Source organism: Gorilla gorilla, chromosome 19 (assembly GCF_029281585.2).
Source record: "Gorilla gorilla gorilla isolate KB3781 chromosome 19, NHGRI_mGorGor1-v2.1_pri, whole genome shotgun sequence".
NCBI classification, from domain to species: Eukaryota; Metazoa; Chordata; class Mammalia; order Primates; family Hominidae; genus Gorilla; species Gorilla gorilla.
The window spans coordinates 73495552-73513740 of record NC_073243.2 but is presented as its reverse complement, the minus strand read 5'-3'; the positions used below and the strand labels follow the sequence as shown (position 1 = coordinate 73513740).

The 18189-nt window shown below is 43.7% G+C and overlaps 1 protein-coding gene and 1 long non-coding RNA gene across 5 annotated transcripts in view; one reads left to right on the top strand and one right to left on the bottom strand.

Annotated features, from left to right (window-relative positions):
- The window catches only part of EGFLAM (EGF like, fibronectin type III and laminin G domains), a 207631-nt gene that overhangs the window by 135020 nt on the left and 54422 nt on the right, over nt 1-18189 (top strand). For 2 of the 3 annotated variants that reach the window (XM_031003504.3, XM_063700784.1), the window contains exons 7-10: nt 12871-12986; nt 13573-13891; nt 14551-14651; nt 15752-15852. In XM_031003504.3, the coding sequence (XP_030859364.3) occupies nt 12871-12986; nt 13573-13891; nt 14551-14651; nt 15752-15852 (637 nt within the window). Of the gene's footprint in view, nt 1-10284; nt 10636-12870; nt 12987-13572; nt 13892-14550; nt 14652-15751; nt 15853-18189 lie in introns of those variants that run through there. The other variant, XM_004058922.5, reaches the window with a different exon arrangement.
- LOC101129663 (uncharacterized) lies at nt 7195-10215 on the bottom strand. 2 transcript variants are annotated; one of them, XR_176662.1, is made up of 2 exons: nt 10143-10215; nt 7195-8824 (listed from the first exon to the last, which is right to left on the bottom strand). It is a non-coding gene; the product is annotated as an uncharacterized lncRNA (long non-coding RNA). The 2 variants fall into 2 exon arrangements; XR_010131674.1 differs by having other exon boundaries at nt 9979-10162.

Sequence of the window (18189 nt, the reverse complement as noted above, 5' to 3'; positions counted from 1 at the left end):
AGAGATGGGATCTTACTATGTTGTCCAGTCTGACCTTGAACTCCTGGTCTCAAGTGATCCTTCTGCCTCAGCCTCCCAAAGTGTTAGGGTTACAGGCATGAGCCACCACACCCAGCCCTTTTCCATTTTCTATAGGATTGACTGTATTTTCTTAGTCCTTTCTTCCTCTGTATTAGGATGAAATATACATTATTTTATTTACCATCCATACATTGTTAACTCTCACGCTTAAACAGTCTAAAGTTCATCACAATCTGTTACCCTCCTCTCAAACAATAATAAAACAGTAATGATGAGACAGATTCGTTCTCTTGACCCCCTTCGTGGGCTGGAACTGGAGTGGCTGGTTTCACTCACCGCTGGCCAGTCCTCGCGGGAGGAAGAGTTGGGGAACCAGAGCGAACGAATGCTGGCACTGGCTGATCGCTCCTCTCTGGCGGAGCAGGCTCTGTGAGGGGCCCCGCAGCAGCGTCCAAGCATGTTACCACCATGCTCTTTCAGCTCTGCCATCCAGGGACAGCCAATAGACAACCAGCTTAGTAGAGGGTCAGGGTGGCGGCCCCGGCCCTCTCGGCACCCGGGTTCTTGTCCGGTGTCCAGGAAGAATCAGGTCACACAAACTGTTTGAAAGGTGATGAATACAGAAGACTTTATTGAGCGGTGGGTGGCTTTCAGCGGAAAGGGAGGCTGGAAAGGAGATGGGAAGGTGATCTTTCCCTGAAGCCCAGCCATCTCCGGCTAGGCCCATCTCCGAAGCCGCACCGTCTGAAGTTAGTCATCTATCCATCTATTTGTAGTCTCCAGCACTCAGTTGCTTCTCTGCTCACCGTTCAGCTGCTTGTATCCTCGCTGCTCAGCCACTCGTGTTGCTCTGCCAGCTGAAGTCTTATGGGCACAGGACAGCGGTGAGGCAAGCCAAAAAGGCAACATTTGGTTGGAAAAACGGGGTCAGCTGTTTTCACTTAGGGCTGTGGTTCCAGGCCTAAGGGTGGGGTTTAGGCAGGAGCCCAGCCCTTCTGTATCGATAGGGCCTTAGCAGCTTCAGTCCAAATCAATTCCTTCTTGTGCTACATGTTACTTTTTGGTATTTTTGTTCTACCTTGTTTAGTAACCACATTTTTTTTTTTTTTTTTTTTTTTTGAGACGGAGTCCCGCTCTGTTGCCCAGGCTGGAGTGCAGTGGCACCATCTCGGCTCATTGCAAGCTCCACCTCCCGGGTTCACGCCATTCTCCTGCCTCAGCCTCCAGAGTAGCTGGGACTACAGGCACCCGCCACCACACTCGGCTAATATTTTGTATTTTTAGTAGAGACGGGGTTTCACCGTGTTAGCCGGGATGGTCTCGATCTCCTGACCTCGTGATCCGCCCTCCTCAGCCTCCCAAAGTGCTGGGATTACAAACGTGAGCCACCGCGCCCGGCCCACATTTTTTTTTTTTAGCTCTAATGCTTGTTTAGATTTATTTACAGATTTACCACTTTCTGTGCCCACAATTCTTCGCATCTTACTCTTTCCTTCTTTTTCTTGAAATATACTTTTGAATAAATGTTTAAAGATCTGTTAGTGATAAACTGTCTCAGGCTTTATGATCATGTCTTTGTTTCACTGTTACTGTTGAACAACCATTTAATTGAATATAGGGGTTTTTTTATTTTTATTTTTTTAAGACGGAGTTTTGCTCTTGTTGCCCAGGCGGGAGTGCAATGGCACGATCTCGGCTCACCACAACCTTCGCCTCCCGGATTCAAGCGATTCTCCTGAGTAGCTTGATTACTCAGGAGAGTACTTGACTACTCAGCCTCCTGAGTAGCTGGGATTACAGGTCTGTGCCACCACACCCAGCTAATTTTGTGTATTTAGTAGAGGCGGGGCTTTTCCGTGTTGGTCAGGCTGGTCTCGAACTCCCAACCTTAGGCGATCTGCCCGCCTCGGCCTCCCAAAGTGCTGGGATTACATAGGTGAGCCACCATGCCTGGCCTTTTTTTTTTTTTTTTTTTTTTTTTTTTAGGAACTGGGTCTCGGTCTGTCACCCAGGCTGGAGGGCAGTGGTGCAATCATAGATCACTACAGCCTGGAACTCCTGAGCTAATGGGATTCTCCTGCCTCAGCTCCCCCACCAAGTAGCTGGGACTACAAGTGTGAGCTATTATGCCTGACTAATTTTAAAATTTTTTTTTCTGAGAGACAGGGTCTTACCATCTTGCCCAGGCTAGATATAGGATTTTGTCTGGACGATTATTTTCTCCTAGCACTTTGTCTTTGAAGAGTGAGAAGAGAGGGTCTAAGTGTCTCTGGTTTGAACAACTTGCCCATCTGAATACCTAAAGGAGAACTGAACCATGGTTGGTACTCAAATGTGAAGCCACTTTAAGGAACAGAGAAGCTCCACAGACTCAGGTGCTCACGTCTTAGCTTCAGCCCTCTTGCTGTGCAGCTGTAGGCGTGTAAGTCTCCCTCCCCACTGGACTGTGAGCCACCGACAAGCTACATCTGCTGTCTTTGCCATCTCACTCTCCCTGATCTAGCTCCTGATTTCTCAGTGCAAGATGTGAATTGAGCCCCCTTTTTCAGGGAGCCAATTGGAGACCATACTATGTATGTCAATTTTCGGTTAGTTACCCTGTCTCTCCAAATGATTTATCTTTTCATCTTTGCTTTTCTAGCGGATCATCCCCATAAGGACACAAACGTGTGTTCTCTACTCATAGAAAAGCCTCTCCTTATGCTCACAACCCACCACCTACCACTCCATCTCCCTGCTTTCCTTCAAGCTAGAGTTGTTGTGTTCACATTCACTGTACCCACTCTTTAAAAGCCTCCTATTCATTCTTCAACCCATCCCAACCTGCTCCCACCCCCAACTACTCATATGAAAACACCAATGATCCACATTTTTTCTGAACATAATGTTGTCCCATAAACATATCACATGCCATTAAATTTCTTTTTAAAAAGTGTAAATGATAACAAATGTGATATGTACTGCCAGATTATCCCACAGAAGGAGAGAGAGAGAGAGAGAACCCACCAAAGTGCAAGCTTCCTTTCAAAAGCCATATCCTCCTGATGCTATGGGTAATAGTTTTCTCCCATTAACAGTCAGTTTACAATTGCTACCAAACTTCCAGTGAAAATGACTGACTAGATACATAGATCATGTCAGATTATAACTGGGGTCTTTCAACTAACATTTATTTTGCATTTACCATGTGCAGAGCACCCTGCAAGATTTGGCTCGTATAGAAAACATTCACTCACTCATTTACTCACTCACTCATCTAACAAATACGTATTGGGTGCCTGCTGTGTACATAGCACTGAATTCCTAATGTCAGCCACCATTTCAGATGTTCAGAAATGTTTTAATCACCTGTCTGAATTTTACACTGCCCACCCCACATCCAGTCCTGAAGTATTGCCACAGAAGGTTGCCAGGAAATTATTATCCATTATTCTCTAAACTTACAGAGGCTCCAAGCCTGAAATTTCCCACACACCATGATGGAAAGATGGCCTTGGGTTTTCCTGCTGTGTTCACAGCCGCTTCTCCCATTATGCTTTGCCTATGTATCTCCTCCATCAGCAGGTGGCAGAGAAGCAGGTGCCTAACACCTTGGTCTCTGGCCATCTGCTTAACTTTCCACGGCCCCGTTATCTTTAGAAAGGGAGACTCCGAGAGAGAAAGACACAGTGGCATGTGTTTGGTTGACTGGCTTATGTACTTCAAAAGGCAACACCCCACAGGGGTTATGCACCATTTGCACTTCTGCTGTGTGGATGTGTATAAAGATAAAGGCATCTGAGAAGCTTTGAGGTGAGGCCTCTGGAAGTCACTGGGTGCCTGAGGTGCCATTCTTAGGCTGTGGTCAAATAAGAGTTTCATGAAATGTGCTGAGCATAAAAGAACAACATATCTGCCTATGGCCAGTACTTAGAGCTACTTTCCCCCACCAGTCAAACCGCTGCATTCATTAGACTCATTCAGATTTGAAGGGACTGGTTCCAGCAGATTATTTGGGGGAAAGGGAGAGCAAGGGAAGCCATCCACATCTTTGCAGTCCCTGAGTTCCTGTGCTGGCTGGTGTTGAGCAGGCCTTCTTCATGCAGAACCCAGCTACAGGTAAGTCACCCAGTCACTCTTGTGACTCACTCACACAGCAAGTACTCAGTTGCAATATTTTTTTAATTAAAATTTTTATCTTTATTTTTATAGAGATGAAGTGTTGCTATGTTGCCCAGGCTGGTCTTGAACTCCAGGGCTCAAGCAATCTTCCCACCTCAACTTCCCAAAGTGCTGGGATCACAGGTGTAAGCTACCACGTCCAGCATCAGATTCAATATTTTCTAAGATGGGGTCTAACTGAGCTGTTTGATCACCATGTTTCAATTAGGAATGCATTAGCTGCTGCAGCTCCAGCTATCACAAGCACCTTCACTGCCTAAGCAAATGTAGAAAGCTGGGAGGTTCCAACAGGTGTCCACATGCATCTTAGTGACCCAAACTGTCATTTGAGTCTCCCTACCCCCACCCCATGAGCAAAGGGGACTTAAAAATCCAGTATTTAGCTTCTGTAATATCTACAGCAGAAGCAGGTGAGAGAGGAGGGAGCTGAGGTTGGAATATCTACCTTACCTTCCAATGTGAAGCACAGATTGTCACATCAAGGACCCTCAGAGATGGCTGGTCGGAATGTGGTCATTATAAGATCAGGCATAGATCCTGGTTCAGTCATTTTTTTGGCCAGGGTAGCAGGACTGACTTTACTTAAAGCATATAACCCAAGCCAAAGTGACTTAATGCAGAAGAGCCACTGGGAACATCAACTCCAGAGGGGCTCTGGGTGTGGATTGTTTTCCAGGAACACTCTGCAGAATGACATCCTTAAGATCCTGAAAAGGTGTGGCTCCCCTTGGGCCTGAACTTTTGCTGTTAAGAACCTAGATGAATGCTGCTGTCATATATTTTTATTATGCCTAAACTACTCCAAAAGTTCACTGTTTCTATTTTCCATACATTCTGTAAGTTTCTAAAATGTGTCAGGACTGAGTGAGGTTTGGGTGGTACAACAGAAACCAAAATAGATAGTGTTGATTTCCTCAAGGATTTTACAGTCTGGTGGGAGAATTACATTTATGAAATCATCACGTAAATAAGCATAAAATTACAAACTCATAATGCCACTGAAGAGGAGAGCTATGAGAACATACCTTATCTGGGATACAGGGAAGACATCCCTAAGAAAGTGATTTTGCACAGAAATATAAAAGAATTAAAAAGGTAAAGGGATGGGCAGTGAGGGATAAGATTTCTAAGCATAGAGAACAGCATCTGCAAAGGCCTTGAGTCAGAGGAAAGGATGGTTCATCCAAAACATTGAAAGAAGAGCCAGCACAGCTGGAGCACGGTGAGAAGGAATACATTGGTGAGAGATGAGGCTCGAGCTTGCAGGGCCAAGTCACGTAGGATCTTGGGAAGACTTTGAAGGGACTCAAGTCACAGGTCTGACCTGACATTATTCCATCTAACCATCCAATTCTTGAACATTTGCACTGAAAGAGATGACCCAGTTTCTGTCTGTGGCTTACAGCCTCATGGAGAGAACCATTCTTATTCTGGTGGGTATTAGGGTTTTGAAGAGACACAATTAATAGCACTTTTTTTTTGCCCACTTTTGAAGTCAATTGAAAAGTAAAACAACACAGTCAGCAGAGGAAGATGATAAGGATGAAGATGAAGCAGATGAATCAAATGCCATTCCTATTTCTAAAAAGGCTGGGTCAGAAGACGTAGCTCACTCTAAGAGCCAAAGTGAGCTTGCAAACTCCCTTCTGTCCAGTCCAGACTATGGGAGAGCCCACTTGAGGGAAAGTTTGGGTTTGCACAGGAGTCACACCTACCCAGGCTACTGTTTTCCACTATGCTAGGTGGAGAGGGAAGGTAGGAAGAACTGAATTAATTAGTTCCAAATCGAATTCCTCCTCCCTCCCCAGGGTCCTTTTTTATTTTTGTTTTCGTTTTTTTTTTTTTTTTTTTTTGAGATGGGGTCTCACTCTGTCACCCAGGCTGGAGTGCAGAGGCACTATCCCAGCTCACTGCAACCTCCGCCTCCCAGGCTCAAGCGATCCTGTCATCTCAGCCTCCTGAGTAGGTGGGATCACAGACACACGCCACTATGCCTGGCTAATTTTTGTATTTTTGTTAGATATGGGTTTTCGCTATGTTGTGCAAGCTGGTTTCAAACTGCTGAGCTCAAGCGATCCACCCACTTTGGCCTCCCAAAGTGCTAGGGTTACAGGTGTGAGCCACTGCACCCGGCCCCCAAGGTCCTTTGATAGATTAGCTTCCCTCCTTCAGAAATGTGGACCTAGTGCTTCTACTTAGCAGCCAAGTCACTGTGCCCACCTCTGTAGGCAGGGAAAGCGGTTGGACAAGAATCCAGCAGTACTTAGGGAGACTCTATTCTCTTGACTGGAACTTCAAGAGTAGGTAATAAGTGTTCCTCCCTTGTTGTTGCTAAAAGACATTAAGAGAAGGGACTCAAAATACAACCTGGTCCTTTTGAGTGAAGATGGATTCCGATAAATGACAATGGATCACCTCCTACAGGAGAACACAATCCCCAAAGCATGTGACTTCCATGCTAGGCTAACTTCTGTTTGCTTTTTCATCCACATGAGTAAAATTCTCCAGTTGTTTCTTCTTCAAACCTTGCTTGATGTGACAGATGCCTGCAATATGTCTAAATTAAAAGGGTGACTTTTAGGATCACAGAATGTTAGTGCTGGAAAGGATTTCAAGGTCATCAAGTCTAATCCTACTCCTTATTTTATTGGAAAACACAAGACCCAGAGAGATGAAGTGGCCTGCTCAAGGTCACCCAAGCCATTTATGTCCTTCTCCCAATTATTTGGATTCTATGACTACCGATATTTCCAACTGCATCATGTTGATGTAGCTGAGAAACATTATTTATAGAAAAGCTGTGATGCCCTTATTAAAACAAAGCACAGGTTTTTTAATAAAATAAAAGTCACCCTTTTATCTATTAACAAAAATTTGTGTTTTGTTTATTAACTTTTTTTTTTTTTACAGTGGAATAACCCCTGAACTAGTGGTTTGATTATTCTGGTTCTAATAAATGTCTCCTTTTTAATGTTCTCTTTTCCTAATTAACAAAGTGCCAAGTAGAAAGAGATAAGTTATGCACTTTAATTACAATAACCCCAGGCTACAGGGAGAATTCTTATCACTGGCTTGGACCGTACATTCTGTGCTCACTTAGAAATAACATTGGTAAAAACTTCCTGTAAGCTGTGAATTTGGGATCTGAGGTGGAGGGGCAGTCAGGAAACAGAAGTAGTGAGGCTTTAGTTCCGGGTTTCTTCCATCATGCTGTGCCTGGTTCTCTCTGTGCTCATTTCCTTCTTAGTAAAAATGGGAAATGACTATCATCCTGGATTATTATGAGAGAGGGAGTTTGGGATGCTGCAAAGAGGACTGGGTTGCAGCAGCAGGAGCCCGGAATTCTAGATCAACTCTGCCACTAATGAGCTGCTTCTCTGGGCGAGTCTCATGGATTCTTTGAACCTTAGTTGACTCCTCTGTAAAATGGGCTTGTTGTGTTAGCTGATCCCTGCAGTCTTTCTAAGAAAGTTAAAATTACTTTGACTCTAAATCCTTGTGATTCCATATTCCTTTTCCCCTTCTTCTTCCATACCCTATGTTTCCCCAAACTGAGTGAACTCAGGTTTCAAAGAAATAGGTTACAAAAAGTGTCAAAACGGAAACAATTTTTACAAAGACCAAAGAACAGTATCCATTGAAAAATATGTGCCTTATTTTACTTGTCGAAATGAGCAGAGAATCCAGGATTATTTCCATTCTCATTATGGTATCATTTCGTAGCAGCAGCAATTTGCTTGTGGTCCTTTTCTCTGAGGAGTTCCATTCAAGAAACAGAATTTCCTAGAGCAGGTGGAGGGACAGTAAGAGATCTCAGCCACCTACACTCTAACCCTTGGCTTCTCTAGGTTCCAGGTTCTTCTGACTGAACTATCTTTAGATACTTGATGCCAAAAAAAATTGTGCAATGGAGTCTTATGGGCATTGAACTAGAGTCATATTATCTGATTCTAGAGTTAGAGCTTCCTCTAATGAGATGCATGATCTTGATTTTAAGTCAATTCTCTTCTGTGGCCTCGGTTTCCATGCTTGTGAAATGAGAAGATTGGGCTGGATGGTGTTTAGATCTCTTTCCATTCTTACTTCTAGCTTCATTTGGGGAAAAGGACAGGATTGGTGGCAGTTTTGGGGGTCTTTGGATTGGGAGGCAGAGTCCCACCATGTTGAGCAAGGGCAGGACATAGTTCAGCACTGTGGGAGTGTCTCCTGTCACTCCTCTCAAAGGTATTGACCTTTGTTGAGTACATGAAGTGTTAGTGACATGGAGGAAGGGAAAGGATATGAAGAAATCTAAAATATGGTTTCTGCCCTCAAAGGATTTACAATCGAGTTGGTAAACACAAGGGCAAGAGTCTAAGGCCAGGAGCCCAGAAGATGTACATACCATCTTACACATGTGTTGACTTTATCAAGCAATGGGCATTTATGCTGATTGGAGGCATATATCCATGGCTGGGTTGCCCCATCCAGGAGAAGATGAAGGAATGTCCTACAAGTCTTGGTGGCTTCTTACTTTGTGGAGTCACCATTTTTCCCAGAAGAGTCTGTTTTCTTTTTAAAATGTCGCTTGATTTTGGTCTTCTGATGGCACACATTTAGCTCTGTCTCCATAGAATGCATGCCCTCTGGGAGAATAGGTAGGCTGTGTGTAAGGAGATAGGAGTGGGAAAAAGATGACAATGGGAAAAAGCATTAACCAAAATCCTAGGGTAAGAAAATACAAGATGCATTCAGGAGACAACTGGCAGGCCAGTTTGGCTATTATATAGCTTTTAAAGAGTATTTTTTAAAAAACAACAAAAACCTGAAAACATAATTAGGATTCAGATTAAGTAGCATGATGTAGTCAAAAGAGAGACCAAGGATAAAATCTAGCCCTGCCATTCCCCATCTGTCTGCCTTGAGCAAGTTATTTAATCTCTCTGTGTCTATATCTCCACTTGGTAACATGGAAGTAATAACACCAATTTTATAGTATTTTGTGAGGATTAACTTAAGCGATGTATGAAAAGCTCCTGGCACACTAAGAATGATCAACATATGGTAATTTTCTCAAATTCTGGGATCTTTCTACCTCCACAGTGGCTTCTTCTGCAATAGGCGATTAGGAGAGCAGTCACCGGACAGACCTTGGATTTGAGTTTAGCTCAGCCAGTTATAAAGTCTTCAATTTTAGGCAAATTACTTAACTACTCTTAACTCAGTTTTCTTATCTATAAAATGGGATTAGTCATACTTACCTTGTAAGATTATTGAAAAGTTTAGAAATATATCATGTTAAGCACCCAATAGTACCTGATAAGAAGAGGAGATGGAGTAGAATTCAATAAATCATGGTGATGGGGGAAGAAGGAGGAAAAAAGGAGCTGTTTTAATTGAGAACCTTGAATTCTTGACCAAGAAGCCTAGAATTTATGTTGTAGGCAGTGGAGAGTCACTGAAGGTGATTTTTCAGATAGGAAATCATAGGATAAAGATGAAGAGAATCTTAACCTTGTTGAGAATGTGTTAATAAGATGCACAGGGCAAGGAAGAACAGCCTGGAGGGAGAGAGACCAAACTACTGAAGACAAAAGCCAGCTTGCTTTATGTATGTGCTGTATAATTCTTTTACTACCAAATGGATTTCTTCTTCTGGAATCTAACAATTCTGAATATATGAGAGAGGCAGAGATAGAAATGAAGAGTGAGGGAAAGGACAGAGGGGAGAAAGAGAAAGAGAGAGAGGGGCCGAGAGAGATAGATACAGTAGTTCCCTCTCCATGGGGGATGTGTTCCAAGATCCCCAGTGGATACCTGAAACTGCAGATAATACTGAACCCTATATATGCAGCAGAACTAGCATAAATTTCATTTTCCTTCTTCACAGTTTCACAGATAGAAGATTCATTCTTGCCATAGATCTTAGCAACCTCAGCATATGATTTTTTTCTTTCCTTAATTCAGTTGAGAACTTTCACCTTTTAATTTAAAAGATGCACTTCATGGCTTCTCTTTGGCATATCTGAATCCCAGAATCACTGCTCTTGCACTGTGGGGCCATTATGAAGTCAGATAATGGTTACTGGAACATAAGCACTTCGATACCATGACAGTGAATCTGACAACTGAGACGGCTGCAGACCATGGGGCAGGGAGCATATGGAGCACGGATATGCCAGACAGAGGGATGATTCATATCCCAGGCAGGATGGAGCAGGGCAGCGTGCTATTTCATCATGCTACTCAGAACTTATGAACTGTTTATTTCTGGAATTTCCCATTTAATATTTTTGGACTGTGGTTGATCGAGGGTAAATGAAATTGCAGAAAGCAAAAATACAGATAAGGGGGACTGCTTGCTGTACAAAGATAGAGACAAGAGGAAGGAGCTGTCCTCAAGGGCTTTTTGTGTGAAGACATCTGGCACACAGATACGCTGCATGCAGGTGGCTTGAGAGAACATGCATCCAGGTATAAATCTGGCATCGACAGGTTGAATTTTCAGTTGACAGGTGGACTACTTTAAATAAAACTGGGGAATTGGTGTGGAAGGGGTGAGAACACCGCCTCCCCTTTGTTATCCCACCTCCACCAAGATGCGCCTGAACCCCTGAGAACAGCTCACTCCACCCTGTCTCTGGGTCATCTGCATCATCTGCTGACTGCACTTCTCTCTTCTGGTCTGGGAGGAGATTGATTTCTGGTCAACAGCACGCCCCCTGACAAAAATGACTTTCTGCCATTTCCTTCCACTCCATTTTCAATCTGATTGCTATTCGGTTTGGAGGAGTGCTATGGTCGGAATGTTTATGTCTCCCTGAAATTCATATGTTGAAATCCTAACCCCCAAGGTGGGGCCTTTGGGAGGTACTTAGATCATAAGGGTGGAGTCCTTGTGAATGGGATCAGTGCCCTTATTAAAGAGGCCCAAAGGGGCTCGTTTGCCCTTTCCACCATGTTGAAGATGCAGTGAGAAGGCACCATCTGTGCCCTCATCAGATACTGCCAGCCCTTTGATCTGGGACTTCACAGCCTGCAGAACTGTGAAAAATAAATGTTTGTGGTTTACAAGCCATCAGTTTATGGTACTTTTGTTGTAGCAGCCTGGACAGACAAAGTAGGAGGGTGAGTTTGTCTTCCTGAGAATGGTGCGTGACTTAGCTTATTCTGAAAGCAAAATGTCTTTAAGTTTAGTTTATGTTTTTTATGCTTTTTATGTTATTTTTCCTTTTTCTTTTTCACTAGGCATCCAAACACTGGATATCTAATAACTAATGAGCGGCAGCATCCTACCAAAGCCAGTTTCTGTTGCCAAAGTTGTTACTGCCCTAAAGGCTGGTGCCTGGCTTTTTCAGTTGAGAGAGGGCAGCAAGTTAGTACCTGTGCTGGCCCAAATCCACTGTGAGGACATGCAGGTGCCCTGGAGCCGCTCTTTAAAAGGCTGCCACCTCCTGGTGGAGTGTTTCCTGTGTGCAGCCTAAATCAGAGCGCTGTGGATCAGTGGATTCTGTGGATGACAGTTGAATAAAAATGCCAACTGAATGTTCCCCAAAAGACGATGCTCCGTATTGACGTCTGAGAGCTTTTCTCACCCACCTTTCAGTTCTGAAAGATTTCGTTGTCCTGCTAAGATGGATGAAATGGTTGACCCCCAAGATACCTTATAGGGCCCCCTTTTTTTGGTTGTGGGAGTGTTTACTATAATCTCCCTTTTTTGTTTTAAAGACCTTTTAGTGAAATACTTTGTACTTCAAAAGTATATATATGTATATATACAACATATAAAAAAATATGAATATTTACAGGTACCCAGCACTTACCTTAAGAAACAGAATATGATGGAATACTCTCAAAGGCCCCTGTGAATCACACCTCATTCACATCCCTTTTCTATCTTCCCTTGGGTATTTATGTGATTGTCCTGCTTTTTTAAAGAGTTTAAATTACATATATATGTATCCCTAAGTAATATATTGTTTTGTTTGCTGTTGTCTTTTATATTAATGTCATCAAACTAGATGCGTTCTTTTGCAACTTGCATTTTTTTGTATGAAATCATGTGAGATTAAGCCATGTTGATATATTAAATGATGATTCATTCCTTTCCCCTACTATATGGTACTCCATTCTATAGATATACTATAAATAATTTAGTCATTCTTTGTTGGTGGACATTTGGGATGTTGTTTGTTCTTATAAATAGCATATCTGGAGTATTTTTTACTATTACAAATTCTGATGCTATGAACCTGTTTTGAACACGCCTTTTGGTACACAGGTACAGGAGTTTCTCCAGCTTTTGTAAGTTGGGGTGGGATTGCTAGGTATGAACAAACATCTACTTTATGAAATATTTCCAAGTATTTCACAAAGTGACTGGACCAGTTTACACAAGTACCATATGAGTCCTCATTGATCCCGTCCTTAGTAATATTTTTGTTATCTGATTGACATTTTTGCCAGTCTTGTCAGTATAAAATGGAAGCTCTTTCTGGTTTCAGTTGGCAATTCCTTAGTAACTTATGAGAGGAAACTTTTTTTATATCTTTTGGTCATTGACGCTTCCTTTTCTGTGTTGAATTCGTTGTTATGTTTCCAATACACTGCGTTCCATTCGGTACAGCTCTGCCTGTGGCTGAGTTAGGCTAGACAATAGTGCAAAGAAGGCCTGTGCTGATGAAGGGTGTGCTGCTTTTCTTTCTGAAGGCCCTGAGGAGGCGGGAAGTGGCCGCTACGGACCCCGTTATATCACCGACATGGGAGCTGGTGAGGATGATGAAGGATTTGAAGACGACTTAGATTTGGATATTTCCTTTGAGGAGGTAACAATAATCTCTGCTCTTAAAACCCAGGGTGTTTGTGTTTCCTTGCTGAACAAGGCAATTTAGCCAATGGACCATAAACATTTTACTTAAAACTTAAATGTGCCCATTTGCTTTTAACACTGATTTGTTTCATCTGATGATCAGTCTCCAGGTGCTGATAAATCAGTAGTAGGGAAGTACTAGCCATGCTGATGTTCCATAGGCAGCTTCTGCCTGCGGACTTCACAGTCCGGCAAAAACATATTTCTATTTCCCACCAAGGGAAATTTCAGAAAATCAAGTATTATAAGGAAATGAACAATTCCTTGACAAAGTCATGCATCTTCATCATATTGTAATAAGAATAAATAATGTAATATCAGTTTTACTGCTGATTTTCTGAGTAGTACAAGGAAAAGCACTATAAGTCCCTGACCATCAAGCTCTTTGTCCATAAATTAGAGTCAGTGCTGTCTTCCCCATCTCCATCCTAGGGTTTTTGGAAGTGACCATGTTTTCAAGTACTAGGCAACAACTATAAATAAAACAGTCCAATTGCCATGCTCTGTGTTCATCTTGAACCCCTTTCCTTCTCTGGCTTTAGGTTAAACCACTTCCTGCTACCAAAGGAGGGAATAAGAAATTTTTGGTGGAAAGCAAGAAGATGTCTATATCTAACCCAAAGACCATTTCTAGGCTCATCCCCCCTACCTCAGCATCTCTCCCTATGACCACGGTGGCTCCCCAGCCCATTCCCGTACAGAGGAAGGGGAAGAATGGTGTGGCCATAATGTCAAGGCTCTTTGACATGCCTTGTGACGAAACTCTCTGCTCTGCTGACAGCTTCTGTGTCAATGACTACACCTGGGGGGGCTCGCGATGCCAGTGCACCCTGGGCAAAGGTGGTGAGAGCTGCTCAGAAGGTAGGCCCTTGGGGGAGAGGAAGAATGTGGTGATGAATTGGCACCATTGAGAGCCAGAGGGCAGTTTTGTGGTCCAAACATAGTTCCTTCTAGTCCCTTCTCTAAGATAAGTACCTTCTTCCATATATTGGTCATTAAATTAACTATACAAGGCAAATTGTGAGGCAACTTTCATTGCTTCTAAGTAGACAGCAGCCCTATTTCTATGTGTGCCAAATGTGTAGTCCCTTTAAAGCAATCGATAAATCATCCTGATACTATCTTAGAGAGGTAGGTTTTACCATAATCACATCTCTACCAAAATATGCAGTTAAAGCTTATGCATGAGTGTTAAGAAGGATAACAACTGGGCCAACTTATATTACACAAAGGCCTGTATAGCTGAGGGCAAGTGACAGTGGCCCTAAAGCCATTGGTTTCTTCTTAGGAAAGCCAGTGCCGGTCTCCAAAAATGCAGCTTCTTCCTAAGAATTTCAGAAGCTCAAAGTCTCCAGGAATGAGAGTTGTAGGTATAAAAAGTATAGAAAAGAAGATAGTGAAGTTGAATAGATTAGTGAGGGTTCTCACTTAATGATATTCAGGCAACGTTGTATATTGATTTTTGCTTTTGAAGAAGTGAGGAAATAGCATTCTTTTGTGTTGTCTTTTTTCTTCTTCAGGTATTGTTATCCAGTATCCTCAGTTCTTTGGCCACTCCTATGTAACATTTGAACCTCTGAAGAATTCTTATCAGGCATTCCAAATTACTCTTGAATTTAGGGTAAGAGGGATGTGTTGTTTGATGAGTGCTTTTTGGACACTTTAACACAGCAATGTGCTACATTCAAAGGCTGGGGGAGAGGAAGGGGGGCAGCAGGGAGAGCGATGAAAGGTCAGTATGACACAGAGCCTGTCTCTAAACCAGCTCATGAGACAATAGGAATGAAGAGTACATTCACAACATTCAAGTGTGACAGTGAGGAGATGGTGGGTTTGTATATCACTGAACTATAGAGTGGCTGGCATGAAGGTTGCAAGTGAGAATGTTGGGGTCCGAGCAATGTTGTTCACAATAGTGATTTCTCCCAGGCCAGGATTGAGAAGAAACAATGCATTCCCCATTCCAAAATTGTTTAAAAAGAGAGCCCAATTCTCTGTCTTCATTGTGATAGCTGTCACTGAACAAATAGAAAACTTTTCTTTATGCAAGCCTTGCTTCGTGAGGGCCCAGTGGAGGTTCTCTGATTTGAATCAACTGCAGATAAGAATTCAGTCAGTGACCTCAGCTTAAACTGATTCTTTTGGGTATTTCCAATGACACAAAAAGGTCTGGAGGTCTGGAAAGAAGTCTCATTTGAAGTCATGGCCACAGTGTTGAGTCTTCAAGAAATGACCTGTCTTAGTCTAAGACCACCAGCACAGCTTTCGGCTGAGCTATTCTTACCATCCTGTTCTCCTGATAGAAGGAAAGAAGCAAATGTGCATGCCTCCCCAGAGGGAGGGAAATAGAAAGAACAAAGTGAAAATAGAATTGGATGTACACCAGCAACGTCCTCACTGTGACCGTGGTCTTTGTACATTTGGTTTTCTGAGGCTCTGCAGGTGCATCCACAAAGGACAAGTAAAGAGCGGGTCAAAGATGGGGTCACCTTGCTCTCGCCTCACTGCTACCCCTCAGTTTATATCACTGCCATTTGTTTATTGAAAATGAACTGGGACCAGGTATCTGGGAGTGAATTGGAGCCTACATGCTTGACCCTTTGTAGATAGGATCGTGGAGGAGAAAATGCTCAAGTTTCACATTTGTGAGTCTTTCCAGATGGTGCTTTAAGGAAGGGGAGGTGCTTACTGTTCATGTGGCTTTTGTTTGTATAATCACAGGCGGAGGCAGAGGATGGCTTACTGCTCTACTGTGGGGAGAACGAACACGGGAGGGGGGATTTCATGTCCCTGGCTATCATCCGACGCTCCCTGCAGTTCAGGTAATTCCTGCCAAAAGCCTCACACTCTTTTTTTGTTACATTATCTTACATTATATTTGCATTTTTATAGTATGAAAAAATATATACAGGATAGGTTCTAGTAGATGAAAGAATGGTTTGTATAAAATGAGTATGAACCAGTTTACCAAATACTGGTGTACTGGGATTGCAGGATAACCTATAAAACTTGGGTTTTGGAAATCATTCATTCATTCAGCAGCACCTACAGTGTACCTGGCTCTGGAGGTGTTGTTGAGTGTACCTGGTCCTGGGGATGCTGTTGAACATACCTGATGCTGCAGGTGCTGTTGAATGTACCTGGCACTGCAGGTGCTGTTGAATGTACCTGGCTCTGGAGGTGCTGTTGAATGTACCTGGTGCTGGAGGTGCTGTTGGATGTAACTGGTGCTGTAGGTGCTGCTGAATGTTTCTTGAGGAGGGTACCTGGCACTCCTGTCAATCCGGAGGATGCAGAGTGAGCCAAAGGAATACAGTTTCTTTTCTCTGGAGCTCTAGTGGATGTGATGGGAAGAAGGCTGGGGTCTTCTCATCTCCCTTTGGCAAATGTAGCTGACAGGTGTGGACTGAGAGGAGCCTCCAGCCTCCTATGGGCTCCCCATCCTCATCTTCCTCTGGGCTGTGCTGGGAACTCTTTGGCTCGCCTCCACTGCCCTCATCGTTTCTCCCCCAACACACTTTGGAAGCCACCTTTAGCTTATGTGTGGTCTTCTGGGGGGCAGAGTTTTGTGGAAGGGTGAAGATTTTAATGAGTCTTGTGGAGGTGTGCACTGCACCTCTTTGTGAACAACCAACGGGCACCAGCCTTGTCCTTCTCCGTGGCGCACTGGCTGACATCCTAATGGCACCAACCCCCTGCTGCCTGACCTTCAGCATGTGGCGCAACCTCTCCAAGCCTGCCTTTCCTCATGGGGCTGTTGTGAGGGTTAAATGAGTTAATTCATAAAAGCGCTTAGAGCAGCGTCTGACCCAGAGCAAGTACTCAATAAGCATCAGCCATTATTGTCTTCTTAAATTACCTTCAGCATAAAAGTGTTTTTGGTTAAGTTGAAGAAGGCTTCTGAGCATCCCACTTGGGCTAGAAAATGGGCCTCCATGCTTTGCTAAATGATTTGATTCACAGAAGTTTGGTGTTAGCCACCAGGATCTTGGGTGGTGGTTTTCACCTTGTAGGGTTCTAGCACTTGGAGGATCGGATAGACTCTCAGTAGCACTGGCAGTTGTTAGCTGGCAGCAGCTCTCCAACTATGTAACTCCTGCTGAGTGAATCTGCTATCCTCTTCAGGGTAAGCCTGTCCTGCAGTGCCTCTTGACTGCATCTCACTTCACTGAGGATCTCGAGACAAAGGGAGGGCCTGAGAAGTGGCTGCAGTTAATGCAAATCCTAGTAAGGAAAATGCCGGCCACGACTCCTTCCCCACGGACAGTCTCAGGATCCATGTGGAAGAGGCATAGTGGCTATTTGGAAGTTGACCAGAAAGGTCCAAGATTCCACCTGTTAGGCATAGTGATCGTGGGCACTCCTGGGCCATAGGGAGGTTGGGATAAAAACAAGAATGCAGCCATCTGAGGACACCCCTCCTCTGTCTCACCTCACTGCTGAGCCTCCTATGGACCTCGCCTGTATTGAGGTACAGCTAAGCACAGATGGCAGGGCTGGCCAGCTTGCCAAAATGAGCCTGAAGACCTGGATTTTTATATTTTATGAATATCACTGAGCTTTGTTATTTGAGAGTTGGGAAAGTCCCCAGAGAAATCCCTGGAAACACAGTGACTTGCATTCTATTCACTGTAGCTTGAATTCACTGTAAGCATTTGGCAATTGCTGAAAACAAGAAGGAGGTCCTTAGTTGCCCATCATTTTCTTTTCTTTTTCTCTTTCTTATGATTTTTCCTTTACTTTTCTTATGGGTCCTGTCCTCTTCAGAAACAAAGAAGTCTAAATTCCTTCCGAGCAGAAGTGATCATGTACTTCCAGTCAAAAGAAAATGGGAGCTGGTTGCAGTGGCTCACACCTGTAATCCCAGGACTTTGGGAGGCCGAGGTGGGCGGATCACGAGGTCAGGAGATCGAGACCATCCTGGCCAACATGGTGAAACCACGTCTCTACTAAAAATACAAAAATTAGCCGGGTGTGGTGGCATGCGCCTGTAGTCCCAGCTACTCAGGAGGCTGAGGTGGGAGAATCACTTGAACCCGGGAGGTGGAGGTTGCAGTGAGCAGAGATCACGCCACTGGACTCCAGCCTGGGCAACAGAGCGAGACTCTTTCTCAAAAGAAAAGAAAAGAAAAGGGGATGCGGATTAGCTACTACCTTTC